This window comes from Salvelinus alpinus, chromosome 18 (assembly GCF_045679555.1).
Source record: "Salvelinus alpinus chromosome 18, SLU_Salpinus.1, whole genome shotgun sequence".
Lineage (NCBI taxonomy): Eukaryota > Metazoa > Chordata > Actinopteri > Salmoniformes > Salmonidae > Salvelinus > Salvelinus alpinus.
Window position 1 is genome coordinate 27,229,957 of NC_092103.1, and position 15,177 is coordinate 27,245,133.

At 42.8% G+C, this 15,177-nt stretch overlaps 1 protein-coding gene across 8 annotated transcripts in view; it reads left to right on the forward strand.

Annotated features, from left to right (window-relative positions):
• Positions 1-15,177, forward strand: part of LOC139544082 (phosphatidylserine decarboxylase proenzyme, mitochondrial-like) — a 54,451-nt gene that overhangs the window by 26,910 nt on the left and 12,364 nt on the right. For 2 of the 8 annotated variants that reach the window (XM_071350825.1, XM_071350827.1), the window contains exon 2: positions 11,497-11,662. The exons of 1 other annotated variant lie outside the window; for it this stretch is intronic. In XM_071350825.1, coding sequence (XP_071206926.1) covers positions 11,497-11,662 — 166 coding nt within the window. Of the gene's footprint in view, positions 1-1,965; positions 2,119-6,222; positions 6,840-7,288; positions 7,742-11,496; positions 11,663-15,177 lie in introns of those variants that run through there. 5 more of the 8 variants (XM_071350824.1, XM_071350820.1, XM_071350822.1 and 2 more) reach the window with 5 other exon arrangements.

Genomic DNA, 15,177 nt, shown 5'->3' on the forward strand with positions numbered 1-15,177 from the left:
ATGCCTGTCTGAGTGGACTGATCCATTGGGATGGCACAGTCCATCAGTCTAAGACATATGCAACTGAAATTGTATATGGTCATATTATGTAAGAACAATGGTGCAATACAAATAATATTATTTTATAAGCTAATGCACTTTCTCCCGCGTTGGATAGTGGTTGCTGTCCACGGTTCTGAAACACATCAGTGCGCTGTTGAATTGGCGCCTTTTCATTGACCATGTTGCTATGTGCATATTAGCAAAGTTAACCACCATATTGGTGTTGAGAGCAATGCGGCGGAGGCAGCAGCAGAGTTAGGAGACGAGAAAACAGCCCATGCCTTATTGTCTAAGAAAAGAGAGGATAGAGGAAACCCCAACTTAATTAGGTCTATAACCAATAGCCTAACTGTTAAATGTGCCTGGCTTTATAAATCATCCATATATATCTACAGAAATAAGACCGATCCTGATTTATGTTGACTGTTTGAGTGTTTGGTTGAAAGCCTACTGATTCCGTGAGCACCAAGGCTCACACAACAATTTCACAAATTCTGCAGTTTTTAATCTTTGCTATGCTGTGATAAATGCTTTGCACTTTTTTTTTCATTAGACCAGCCTCCCTGGTATTATTTCAAATTTATTTAGTGTTTACACTTCCAAATTGTCAAATGATATTTATAATAATAATAACCCTCTTTTTTTCCTTGATCTCGTTGTTGTTATAATAATTTCATTGTCATTAGTAAGCTTAGTATAGCAGCCAAAGTTTGGACACCTACTCATTCCAGGGTTTTTATTTTTACTATTTTCTGCATTGTAGAATAATAGTGAAGACGTCAAAACTATTACATAACACACATGGAATCATGTAGTAACCAAAAGTGTTATCCCTATTTGGTCAAATGTGTTTATCTTCTGTATACCAACCCTACCATGTCACAACATAACTGATTGGCACAAATGCATTACAGACAAAAAACTTTACAGTTTACATACATTTAAAAACATTAACATGAATAGATACTTTTATTTGAATGGAAAAATTATGCATCCATTTTATAAAGAGATTTACCATTCAAATAAAAGTATTACCATTCAAATGTATGCATTAATGCATACATGGCTATCTTTGGGAAATTGTAATTAAAACATTTAATATCGGCCTCCTTGACCCCCAGAAATCGGCATCGCCCCTAAAAAATCCATATTGGTCGCTTTCTACTGGTAACTGAAAAAAATAATGTAAATGAGAGCTATAAAGTATATTGAAAGCAGGTGCTTCCACACAGGTGTGGTTCCTGAGTTAATTAAGCAGTTAACATCCCATCATGCTTAGGGTAATTTATTCTACCATGGCTATGCCCTCAGGATGACAATGTCCCCATCAACGGGGCATGAGCGAGTGGTCACTGAATGTTTTGAGTATGACGACGATGTAACCCATATGCTATGGCTGTCTGTCACCAGATCTCAACCCAATTTAACACTTATGGGAGATTCTGGAGCGGCACCTGACAGTGTTTTCCACCACCAACAAAACACCAAATTATAGAATTTCTCATGGAAGAATGGTGTCGCACCCCTCCGATAGATTTCTAGACACTGGTAGAATCTATGCCAAGGTGCATTGATGCTGTTCTGGCTCATGGTGGCCCAATGCCCTATTAAGACATTTTTATGTTGGTGTTTCCTTTATTTTAGCAGTTACATGTACATGGCTGCTTGTAGGCTTAGTTGATTACACAGTGCTATCTTTACTGTACACATTTGAATATTTGTGAAGTCTAGTTCATCACCCCAAACTTATCGTTAAGATGGCCCCGCTGTCAATCTGATGAATGATGAGATGATTATCGTATTACAGCTGTAGATTCTACAGTAGTTTTGTGCATTTGGACCATTAGGCTACTTTGGCATGTGGTGAGTCAGATGACATCACCCAGCAAATATACTCCCTTGAACGTGATATCTGCCCGCCCACCCTCTAGTCTCTTAAAGGGCTTGTCCAGCCAGTACGCAGGACTTTGTTGTGAGAGAGTAGAGGGAACTGACTAGCCTTCACCTTTAACTAGCACGCAGTGAGAGACTTAACTTCCCCTTTGTCAATTTGATTCACGCTTCAGACAACAGAAGGTAATGTTCGGAGTTTATTTTTTGAAAATGGATAAACACAATTTTAGATTAACGTTGTATAATGCATTATCTGAAATATGTAACTATGTTTATGTAAGTGTTCAATGTAATCTAATTCAACAGAATAGTGTTTAATAGGGAACTGTTACAGGAAGTGGTAACAAAATCCAAAGTGAATTTTGGGATAAACAGAATCTGTACTGAAGTGTTACTTTGACAGTTCCTATGTCTTTACAGTAACTGTTATTATGAGTAGATTACTCATAACAGTAGTCCGTAGCATCAGTGTGTCAGATAAGGAAGGAAGTGGGTGTTGTCCTGCTTTTAGGGACCGGCTCCCTGTTTGTTGAAGACATGCGTTGCTTGAGAGACTAATAGTGTTAACTGAAGACTCTCACCCCCAAAAAAGGTGCAACATCAGACTGATGGATAAACAATATTGAGAAAATAGTTGGACGCTCTGGGAGTATAGTGTGCTATTTTTCTAGAGAGGCCTTCTAGGTCAGGTTTTCAAACTTTTTGGGACCGGCTGGGACCTCATTTGTGATAGCAAATTCATTATGGACCCCATCATCAGCACACAACTCGCATTAGATAAAAATAGCATATGAGTTTTATAACTTCGGCAGTGCATGGCCAGATTAACCAATATTAAAGGCCCGCCTCTTGGCATCGGAGAGAGAACTTTGCCGTTTTCAAGCAAATTTCCTGCTATTCTACACATTTATCATAGTTCAGACATCATTTTTGTTGTTTCCGCTTTAAAGCTAATATCCTGCAATTCTACACATTTTGCCATGCGGCAGAGAACTTTGCAGTTTTAAATCTTAAATTACAGTACATTTAGGTAAAACAATGAAATGGGGGGGGGGTGGATACAAGATGTTATCGTGTTGAAAAATGTATAATTAGTGGAGTACTGTGGATACCAGGCCCATGTTGCTCAGGGTTAAAGGAAAATTCCACCCCAAAACTATCTTTTGGTATTTGTTTCATTAGTCCATTGTTGATATAGTGCCGTTTTATTTTTGTTGCATATCAGCAATCAAGTTTTCAAGATGTATAATATAGAAATACAGCCGGTATGATGCATTATTTCACAAATATTTACTATTTATTAAAACTATGAATAATGTTCCGTAAACGAGTTCATGCCAACAAATCCAATACAAAAACTATGTTCAATAAGCATAACTTTTTTTTATTTTGAAACAATCAGACCAGGGGTCCTGTTTCTTTTACACCTGCTACGCTAGGTTAGGCGTGAAAAAACACTGCAGCAACCTGAATGGCTGAACACGATACGCAACATCCGCGATTAGCATTTTTTTTTTCACCTTCTCACCATTACAGTTGAAGTCGGAAGTTTACATACACTTAGGTTGGAGTCATTAAAACTAGTTTTTCAACCACTCCACAAATTTCTTGTTATTAACAAAATATAGTTTTGGCAAGTCCGTTAGGACATCTGCTTTGTGCATGACACGATCCTAGAAGCTTTTGATAGGCTAATTGACATCATTTGAGTCAATTGGAGGTGTACCTGTGGATGTATTTCAAGGCCTACCTTCAAACTCAGTGCCTCTTTGCTTGACATCATGGGAAACTCAAAAGAAATGAGCCAAGACCTCAGAAAACAAATTGTAGACCTCCACAAGTCTGGTTCATCCTTGGGAGCAATTTCCAAACACCTGAAGGTACCACGTTCATCTGTACAAACAATAGTACGCAAGTATAAACACCATGGGACCATGCAGCCGTCATACCGCTCAGGAAAGAAACACGTTCTGTCTCCTGGAGATGAACATACTTTGGTGCGAAAAGTGCAAATCAATCCCAGAACAACAGCAAAGGACCTTGTGAAGATTCTGGAGGAAACGGGTACAAATGTATCTAGATCCACAGTAAAACGAGTCCTATAATGACATAACCTGAAAGGCCGCTCAGCAAGGAAGAAGCCACTGCTCCAAAACGGCCATAAAAAGCCAGACTACGGTTTGCAACTGCACATGGGGACAAAGATTTGTACTTTTTGGATAAATGTCCTCTGGTCTGATGAAACAAAAATAGAACTGTTTGGCCATAATGACCATCGTTATGTTTGGAGGAAAAAGGGGGAGGCTTGCAAGCCAAAGAACACCATCCCAACCGTGAAGCACAGGGGTGGCAGCATCATGTTGTGGGGGTGCTTTGCTGCAAGATGGACTGGTGCACTTCACAAAATAGATGGCATAATGAGGGAGGAAAATGTTGCTTCAATATATCCACATCATCTCAAGACATTAGTCAGGAAGTTAAAGCTTAGTCGCAAATGGGTCTTCCAAATGGACAATGACCCCAAGCATACTTCCAAAGTTGTGGCAAAAGGGCTTAAGGACAAGGCAAGGTATTGGAGTGGCCATCACAAAGCCCTGACCTCAATCCTATAGAAAATTTGTGGGCAGAACTGAAAAAGCGTGTGCGAGCAAGGAGGCCTACAAACCTGACTCAGTTACACCAGCTCTGTCAGGAGGAATGGGACAACGTTCACCCAACTTATTGTGGGAAGCTTGTGGAAGACCACCTGAAACATTTGACCCAATTTAAACAATTTAAAGGCAATGCTACCAAATACTAATTGAGCGTATATAAACCTCTGACCTCCTGGGAATGTGATGAAAGAAATAAAAGCTGAAAGAAATAATTCTCTCTACTATTATTCTGACATTTCACATTCTTAAAATAAAGTGGTGATCTTAACTGACCTAAAACAGGGAATTTTTACTGAGATTAAATGTCAGGAATTGTGAAAAACGGAGTTTAAATGTATTTGGCTAAGGTGTATGTAAACTTCCGACTTCAACTGTAATAAAGTTGAGGAAGTCGAAGCCTTTGCAGCCTGAATGGAGAAAGTTTGAACCGGTAGCCGGGACACTCGAGTGGATTACCGGCTGGCCCCTTTCCAATAATATTGGTCTTACTTTGATGACGTGATCGATGCTTGACTGCCATTTGACATAACAGTATTTTAGCTCTTATCCATAATAATCTCATCATGTAGATTAGCCTACCAGCACAGTCTACCCAGACTGTGTCTGTGAGCTGTTGGCTAGAGCGCAGGTGCCAGGACCAGAATAGGCACATTTGATATTTAACCCAACAGTTTTTGTGACAAAACTATCGGTAGAGTTGAAACTGTGATTGAAACATATTGAACTTTTAGATTTTTATTCAGTGCATGACATTTTTTAAACGGAAAAGTACATTTTGCGCACACTACGTCATCATGCTCAGATTTTTATCCGCAACAACTCTGTTTGGTGGAAACACACCACGGTGAGAGAATGCAACATTTTTAAATGCAGATTTTAGAATATTCAATTGAAAATCTGTCGCCAATTGGATGGAAACCTAGCTAATAAGATCATGATCTGTTGTCTCTTCACTCCCTGCTGTTTTGTAAACAGTGAATCATTTCAGAATGATAAGTGTCATCGTTAGACATGTGTTGTCTGACTGTGGTATTTTTAGGGATGGTTTCAAAAGGCTACTGAAGATGCATTTCAGCCCTTTGAACCGTGATTAATGTAACTGACACCAAACCAACGGGATTATTTGCTAGTGCATAAAAGCAATTTTTTATGTGTTTAACAAGACATGAGATTTCGACGAGAGGCTATTTTGGAAAAGTCAGACAAGTAAGAAAGCTGATGGGCTTTAAAAATAGACATTAATTTAACCAAGTTATCTTCATGGTAACCAATGCTTAACGTTCTGAAATGATTCACTCTTAACAAAACAACAGGGAATGAATAGATAGCAGATTATGACAATTAGTCTAATTTCTGTTATTCGTGTAGTTGGGAGACAGAGGGTCCAGATGCCCCCCCCCCCCCCAATCGGCTGATTGTAGGATAGGATAAGGTAGGAAGCAGTGGAGTCTAGCCAGGCTTTCAAAACAGGCCAAAACCTAAGTTTAAAAAACAAGGTACGGCCAGCATCCATATGAATGCTGAATTATACTGTTACACAACACTTATTAGCAGTATAGGGGAGCGGCCAGGAATCTTTAACAAGGTCCATGAACACTATAGCTGATGGGATTTGTTTCTCTCTCTCATTAAGCTGCCCCTCCCCCCAGGCAGACCAGTCCTCGTTGAGGTCTCTCACTGTCACCAGTCTGCTGCAGCTCCTCTCAGATCAGCTGTGAAACAGTCACCCCACCTTCTGGCACCCAGCCTCTGCCCTCTGGTACAAAATAACGTTGAGGCCCCTGGAACCCTGAGAGAGCGAGAGAGAGTGAGATGACAGAGAGCGAAGAGAGGGAGCGAGCGGATTACCCCCCTTCACCACGTCACATCCGTCCTACCAGAGAAGGGGGCCGGGCTTGAGAATAGCGGAGCGAGAGAACAAGATCCAGCGAGAGAACAGACGTGTGCACGCTGAGCGAGAGAGAGGCAGCCCCAGTGAGAGAAGTGTCTGTAATCCCCCCACACCTTCAGTGATAATGTGTCAGAGCAGGAACCTGCAGCGGGCAGCAGCGCGGAGCTCAGGGAAATGGTGAGATGCTGCAAGTCTTTGCACAGCCCTCCGTCTTGCTACAATCTCCACAGAGTTAGGGTTGATGTGCGCCGGCTCCGGCCGATCAGCTCCTCTGGGGAGCAGGGGGGAGTCAGCGGCGGCAACAGCTCAGGCCAGGGCACCCAGGGGGCCCAAGCACTCAGCCACAGGAACCGATTCAGGTATGCTGAGAGGGAGAGAGGGAACGAGATGAATGACTACAGGATGACTTGACGTGTGTATAACATGCCTGCTGTACATGACAGAGAGAGGACTGACATGGAGAGAGAATGAATGGTACTTAGCCTATAGAGGGATTGTTTACAGTACATGAGTGGTAGAGATAGATTGAAAGAGCTTGAGAGAGATGACTTGAGCGAGCATAGAGGGAACTATTAATGTAATGTTCTGCCGCGAGATTGAAGGTGTAGCAGTGGTGTGGTTTGTGAGTGGGTGTTTGTGTTGTGTACTTTGTGTTCAGCTGTGCCCTGGCTGCTTCATGAGCATGGGGACAAGTGTGAGCCAAGGGGGTGACTATTGAGTGGGTACAGTTGGTCTGCACTCCCAAAGCCCCCTCAATGTTTTTTCTCTCTCAATCTTCTGTCTGTCTCTCTCTCTCTCTGTGTCCCAGGCAGCACAAAGCCCCTGTTTGGCCTAATTGCAACGTAATATCCTTAAGCCCCGAACAGGCAGGCCAGTCAAAGGGGGAACAAAGCATCTGGTCCAGCCTTACCCTGCCAGCCTCAGAAGTGGTCCTGAAAGAAGTAACGGATAGATGGAGTTTTCAATAGCTGCGTGAAGGCTAAGACTCGGCTAGTGTGGATAGAGGCAGGAGAGAGAGAATGCTATGCAGTCAGTGATTGGCTAATATGTGCCTGCATTGAGGAAGAGAGGGGGGTGCTGCTGGAGCGTGTGTTTTGTGTGGTAGAGAGCGAGCTACAGACGGGATAGCCAGGATTTTTTTTTTTAAGGGGTAGAAGTGTACTCTTTACATGTTGAATTTGTTACTTTTGTGACATTTATCCGGGTGTCTGGGATGTTTAAGCTATACGATGGCTGAAACCAAGGCATATGACAGGTTATGGTAAAGATATTAAATATTTAAAACGTTCTGCACTGGTAGACTTGTATGAGAATTGAGATTCAATTACATTTAAATTATTTCTTAGCCTTTTTTATATCCTTTTATAAAGGGGTTAAACGTTATGCTAAATTATCTATATTAGCTCTAATCTTATATGCTGTTGTGTACCCGTCCAGGCTGTGAGTAGTAAATATTGCTCTCCTGTTTAGAGTGTAGAAAAGATGAGTGGCCCAGTGTCACACTCTGCAGTCCAAACTAGGCTAGCCAACCAGCGGTGACTGTGAGGAGAGCAGTCGCTAGCTCCAGTACACTACCTAGTGAACGGCACCATACAGCCACATCAGCAGCATGCCTCAGTGGAAGTCATCCCCTACCCAGTCATCCGTGTAGCCAAAGTAATCAGAGATGTGATTTTCCCTGATGACTCAATAATTCCAGGTTTCTAGAATCAGGCGTATCTTTGATCTCTTGCTGTGGATCATTAGATTTGTTGATGACCCCCCTCCCGACTTATGTTGTGGTGATCAAACCCTTGAGAAATGAGACAGTTAAAGGTGGTGATAGGACTGTCTGTGTAGACCCACTGAACCGCACAGCTCCACACACTGCTCCGGATCTAAAAAGCATCCTCAGATCTGTGTGTGTATGTGGAACAATATGGGCAGTGTTCTGTCTGAATGGCTGTGCTGGGGACAATCGTTAAGCACTGTCTGTAGTTTCACAAAGGGTGCATCAACACCAGCCTGTAAAGCACCATTCAATTGATCTGATTCAGCTCTGAGGCAAAACAGGTCTATAATGACACAGGGATTAAAGACACAACAGGGCCACTGACCGACCTGTGAGTATGTGTCATCAAATCAAATGTTTATTTGTCACATGCGCCAAATTAAACAGGTATATACCTTACCGTGAAATACTTACTTACAAGCCCTTAACCAACAGTGCAGTTCAAGAAATAGAGTTAATAAAATATTTACTAAATAAAATAAAAGGTAACAGTAGAATTACATAACAATAACGTGGCTATATCCAGGGGGCCCGGTACTGACTTAATGTGCGGGGTATAGGTTAGTCAAGGTGATTTGTACATGTAGGTTGGGGTAAAGTGACTATGCATAGATGATAACCAGCGAGTAGCAGTAGTGTAAAAACAAAGAGGGGGGAATCAATATAAGTAGTCTGGGTGTCCATTTGATTAATTGTTCAGCATTCTTATAGCTTGGGGGTAGAAGCTGTTATGGAGCCTTTTGGACCTAGACTTGGCGTTCCAGTACCGCTTGCCGTGCCGTAGCAGAGAGACACGTCTATAACTTAATTGGGTTATTGGAGTCTTTGACAATTTTTTGGGCCTTCCTCTGACACCGCCTAGTATATAGGTCCTGGATGGCAGGAAGCTTGGCCCCAGTAATATATTGGGCCGTACACATTACTCTCTGTAGCGCCTTACGGTCAGATTCCGAGCAGTTGCCATACCATGCGGTGATGCAACCGGTCAGGATACTCTCGATGGTGCAGCTGTAGAACTTTTTGAGGATCTGGGGGACCCATGCCAAATAGTTTGTCTCCTGAGGGGGAAAAGGTGTTGTTGTGCCCTCTTCATGACTGTCTTGGTATGTTTGAACCATGATAGTTTGTTGGTGATGTGGACACCAAGGAACGTGAAACCCTCGACCTGCTCCACTACAGCCCTGTCGATGTAAATGAGGGCCTGTTCGGTCTTCCTTTTCCTGTAGTCCACGATCATCTCCTTTGTCTTGCTCACATTGAGGGAGAGGTTGTTGGCATGGCACCACACTGACAGGTCTTTGACCTCCCTATAGGCTGTCTCATCATTGTCGGTGATCAGGCCTACCACTGTTGTCATCAGCAAACTTAATGTTGGTGTTGGAGTCGTGCTTGGCCACACAGTCGTGGGTGAACAGGGAATACAGGAGGGTACTAAGCACGCACCCCTGAGGGGAACCGGTGTTGAGGATCAGCGTGGCAGATGTGTTGTTGCCTACCCTCACTACGTGGGGGTGGACCGTCTGGAAGTCCAGGATCTAGTTGCAGAGGGAGGTGTTTAGTCCCAGGGTCCTTAGCTTAGTTATGTCAGTGTGTCTGTGTCAATTGATTGTGAGCTTCTGTGTGTGTGCATGCGTGAGATTGTCAGGGTCAACTGTTGTAATTGAACGTATCCGGTCCTACTCCATTGTTGTCATTAGACTTGCCTCCTCGGTTTGGCCTACAGGTCACCTCTAGTTGGCAGTGTCTGTGTGTATGCCAGTGGCAGGTGTTAAGGTGCTGCTGACTGTCTATTAGGGTGTCAGTGTTGAAGCTATCCATGGCACGCTTGTCTCTTATCCTGATTAGAGTGGACTGGTATTCTTTAGGCCTATAGATAGCTGTATAGCAGAATGTATTATACCCCCTCTCTCCCCCCTCCCTCCCTTTTCAGGCCTATTAGCTCTGGCTCATCACTCTCAGGGCCAAGTATGATCCACATCCCCTGACATACTGAAGCTAATGTGGACATAGCAGAGCCATTTGTTCATTATTATTTGAAAATGTATATACTATAAAATAAATTATTTGGGTATGCAAAAAATCAAATAAAAAATATAGATTTATAATAGAAAGGAGGGGGGGAAATGCATACCCAAATACCTACTATTTAGAACGCAAGTGCGGGTATTTGTACACGTCCTGTGGTTTTGGACAAAGACGGTGGTTTTGCACATTGCGTGCGTTGATGTCCCTTGTTGCGGTAACATTGGCCTCCCCCCTTTAGAGGCCACTGCTGCCCTAGTTGGTCCTATTGTACAGAACCAGGGCAATACATCACAGCCACTTAAGCCTATTTTAATAGACTGTTTTACAGTGCAGCCAGGCATATTCATGCACAGATGATTTGATTTGGCTGTTGGGTGGATATGCTGTTTCTATGCATTTTATGCGGTGTGTTTACCATCCACACTTTGATGACAAGCACAAGGTTTGTCATCAAAATCCCGCTCCGCATTTATCAGCGAAGGCTCATTTATTTTTTAGCTATTTTAACATGGCATATTGAGAGATCTGGATGGATGGCAGTTAGGCATTAGGATATTTTAAGGACACACACAGTTGGCCTGACTAAAAGCAGCCTGAAGAGTATGGTGGATTCTGTATGAAATATGAATATATGAGGAGTTTCTTAGGAAACCATGTGGTGGTTTGGATGAGATACTGTAGAAGAGTACCATCTGCATTGTTGAGGAGAGTTTGGGGATACAGTGGGGAGGATGTGTGCAGTCAGAACATGTGAACCTACAGTAGCCTATTTCCTGATAGGAATGTGTTGTGTGATTTGTGTTTGAACAGTATAAAGTAAGAGGGCATCATTGTGTCATTTTGTTTTTCCCATTATGCCGGTATTTAACACGTCTTTGTGTATAACCATTGTGTCATGTCCTTTGCGTGGACATAGGTATGTGCATTATTCACGTGCTTTGCCTGTGTGGGTGTTTGTGGGGGAGAGAGTCTGTGGGTGAATGTGTGAGCCTCTGTCCTGCCTGCTGGGCTGTCTGCTTGCCGGGTGGACTGCCGGGGGTGTCCCTGCCTGTCTGTCTGCCTGCCGGGTGGACTGCCGGGGGTGTCCCTGCCTGCCTGTCGGTGTCCCTGCCTGTCGTCTGTCTGTCCTCTTTCAGTGTTTCTGTACTGAGACTGTTTTGTGTGTACTATGTATACACGGCCATACCTGTGCCAACCCAGCGTTTTGTATGGTTGCCTAGGTTGCAGTTCCCTCAGTTGGCCTTGCGGCGTCGTCTTGGCCAGTTGAGCTGCATGTCCCGGCCCGCCTTGCGGCTGCGCTCATGGCCGCTCAGCTTCCTCTACTACTTCCTGACCTTCGGTGCACTCAAGCCCCTGGCCAAGGTTGGCTGGAGACCAACAAGCAGGGTGAGTATTTACCTGCTAACAGCTGCTGCATAATTTATTTGTGTCTATCTGTGGGTTTGTGTGTGAATGTCAATCTCAGCATCCAGGGGCACCAACTCTTAGAATACTTGTGGAGTAGGATGAGAGTTCCTCTCTTACAAGGTAAAGTACAACGTGAACACTTAAAAAGCATTATCATCACTCTAATAACCCCTGCGTCGTGACCCTAGGTAGTTCTTGACCAGGTTTGCACACACTGCAGCAGGGATTTTGGCCCACTCCTCCATACAGACCTTCTCCAGATCCTTCAGGTTTCGGGGCTGTCGCTGGGCAATACGGACTTTCAGCTCCCTCCAAAGATTTTCTATTGGGTTCAGGTCTGGAGACTGGCTAGGCCACTCCAGGACCTTGAGATGCTTCTTACGGAGCCACTCCTTAGTTGCCCTGGCTGTGTGTTTCGGGTTGTTGTCATGCTGGAAGACCCAGCCACGACCCATCTTCAATGCTCTTATTGAGGGAAGGAGGTTGTTGGCCAAGATCTCGCGATACATGGCCCCATCCATCCTCCCCTCAATACGGTGCAGTCGTCCTGTCCCCTTTGCAGAAAAGCATCCCCAAAGAATGATGTTTCCACCTCCATGCTTCACGGTTGGGATGGTGTTCTTGGGGTTGTACTCATCCTTCTTCTTCCTCCAAACACGGCAAGTGGAGTTTAGACCAAAAAGCTCTATTTTTGTCTCATCAGACCACATGACCTTCTCCCATTCCTCCTCTGGATCATCCAGATGGTCATTGGCAAACTTCAGACGGGCCTGGACATGCGCTGGCTTGAGCAGGGGGACCTTGCATGCGCTGCAGGATTTTAATCCATGACGGCGTAGTGTGTTACTAATGGTTTTCTTTGAGACTGTGGTCCCAGCTCTCTTCAGGTCATTGACCAGGTCCTGCCGTGTAGTTCTGGGCTGATCCCTCACCTTCCTCATGATCATTGATGCCCCACAAGGTGAGATCTTGCATGGAGCCCCAGACCGAGGATGATTGACCGTCATCTTGAACTTCTTCCATTTTCTAATAATTGCGCCAACAGTTGTTGCCTTCTCACCAAGCTGCTTGCCTATTGTCCTGTAGCCCATCCCAGCCTTGTGCAGGTCTACAATTTTATCCCTGATGTCCTTACACAGCTCTCTGGTCTTGGCCATTGTGGAGAGGTTGGAGTCTGTTTGATTGAGTGTGTGGACAGGTGTCTTTTATACAGGTAACGAGTTCAAACAGGTGCAGTTAATACAGGTAATGAGTGGAGAACAGGAGGGCTTCTTAAAGAAAAACTAACAGGTCTGTGAGAGCCGGAATTCTTACTGGTTGGTAGGTGATCAAATACTTATGTCATGCAATAAAATGGAAATGAATTACTTAAAAATCATACAATGTGATATTCTGGATTTTTGTTTTAGATTCCGTCACTCACAGTTGAAGTGTACCTATGATAAAAAAATTACAGACCTCTACATGCTTTGTAAGTAAGAAAACCTGCAAAATTGGCAGTGTATCAAATACTTGTTCTCCCCACTGTATATATATGTGTGTGTATATATATATATATATGTGTGTGTGTATGTATACATACACACAATACCAGTCAAAAGCTTGGAGACACCTACTCATTCAAGGGTTTTTATTTATTTAGACTATTTTCTACATTGTAGAATAATACAGACATCAAAACTATGAAAAAACACATGGAATCATGTAGTAACCAAAAAAGTGTTAAACAAATCAAAATATATTTTATATTTGTGATTCTTCAAAGTAGCCACCCTTTGCCTTGATGACAGCTTTGCACACTCTTGGCATTCTCTCAACCAACTTTGAGGTAGTCACCTGGAATGCATTTCAATTAACAGGTGTGCCTTGTTAAAAGTTCATTTGTGGAATTTCTTTCCTTAATGCGTTTGAGCCAATCAGTTGTGTTATGACAAGGTAAGGGTGGTATACAGAAGATATCCCTATTTGGTAAAAGACCAAGTCCATGTTATGGCAAGAACAGCTGAAATAAGCATAGACAAACAAAGAGCATAAGAGAAACGACAGTCCATCATTATTTTAAGACATGAAGGTCAGTCAGTCCAGAAAATTTCAAGACCTTTTGAAAGTTTCTTCAAGTGCAGTTGCAAAAACCATCAAGCACTATGATGAAACTGGCTCTCACCAGGACCGCCACAGGAAAGGAAGACCCAGAGTTACCTCTGCTGCAGAGGATAAGTTAATTAGTTACCAGACTCAAAAAATTGCAGCCCTAATAAATGCTTCCCAGAGTTAAAGTAACAAACGCATCAACATCAACTGTTCAGAAGAGACTGCGTGAAATCAGGCATTCAATGTCAAATTGCTGCAAAGAAATTGCTACTAAAGGACACCAATAATAAGAAAAAACTTGCTTGGGCAAAGAAACACGAGCAATGGACATTCAACCAGTGGAAATTTGTCCTTTTGGTCTGAGATTAAAGATTTTTGCTTCCAAACACTGTATCTTAGTGACGCAGAGTAGGTGAATGGATGATCTCTGCATGTGTGGTTCCCACCATGAAGCATGGAGGAGGTGTGGAGTTGGTGACACTGTCTGTGATTTTATTTAGAATTCAAGGCACACTTAATCAGCATGGCTAGCCCAGCATTCTGCAGTGATACGCCGTCCCATCTGGTTTTCGCTTAGTGGAACTATCATAGGTTTTTACACACCTCCTAGGCTGTGTAAGGGCTATTTGACCAAGAAAGAGAGTGATGGAGTGCTGCATCAGATGACCTGGCCTCCACAATTACCTAAACTCAACCCAATTTGAGATGGTATGAGTTGGACCGCAGTGTGAAGGAAAAGCAGCCAACATATGCTCAGCATATGTGGGAACTCCTTCAAGACTGTTGGAAAAGCATTCCTTCAAGCTCTGAGAGAATGCCAAGAGTGTGCAAAGCTGTTATCAAAGTGTGGCTACTTTAAAGAATCTCAAATATAAAATCTATTTTGATTTGTTTAACACTTTTTTGGTTACTACATGATTTCAATATTTTGATGTCTACGATGTAGAAAATAGTAAAAAAATAAACAAAAACCCTTGAATGAGTAGGTGTGTCATAACTTTTGACCTGTACTGTATCTGTCTGCCTTTTTTTAATGTAAAGACTTTGTCTAAAATGTAATAAAATGATTAGACTATGCATTTTAATAAAACAACAGTTTTATGAGTGCGCCCCATTTAATAATAATAAAATGTACCGGTAACCTACACACTTTTCACTCTTGTTATTGTCGGTCAATCAAAGCATTACCGTCAGAGGCTCCATGTGTAGCAAGTGAAGTGAGAGATTTTTAATCAATGCAAAATGGATTTACAATTACAGAATTAAGTTGGCTAAATTAGGAGTAGGCTTCAATGATCAACCAACTGGTAGGCTGTTTAATATGAGTGAGTTGTTGTCGTCAAGGACGCACAACAAAATGGCCTCAATTAGCCCAGCTAGCTAGCTGGCTTACTAACTTAGCT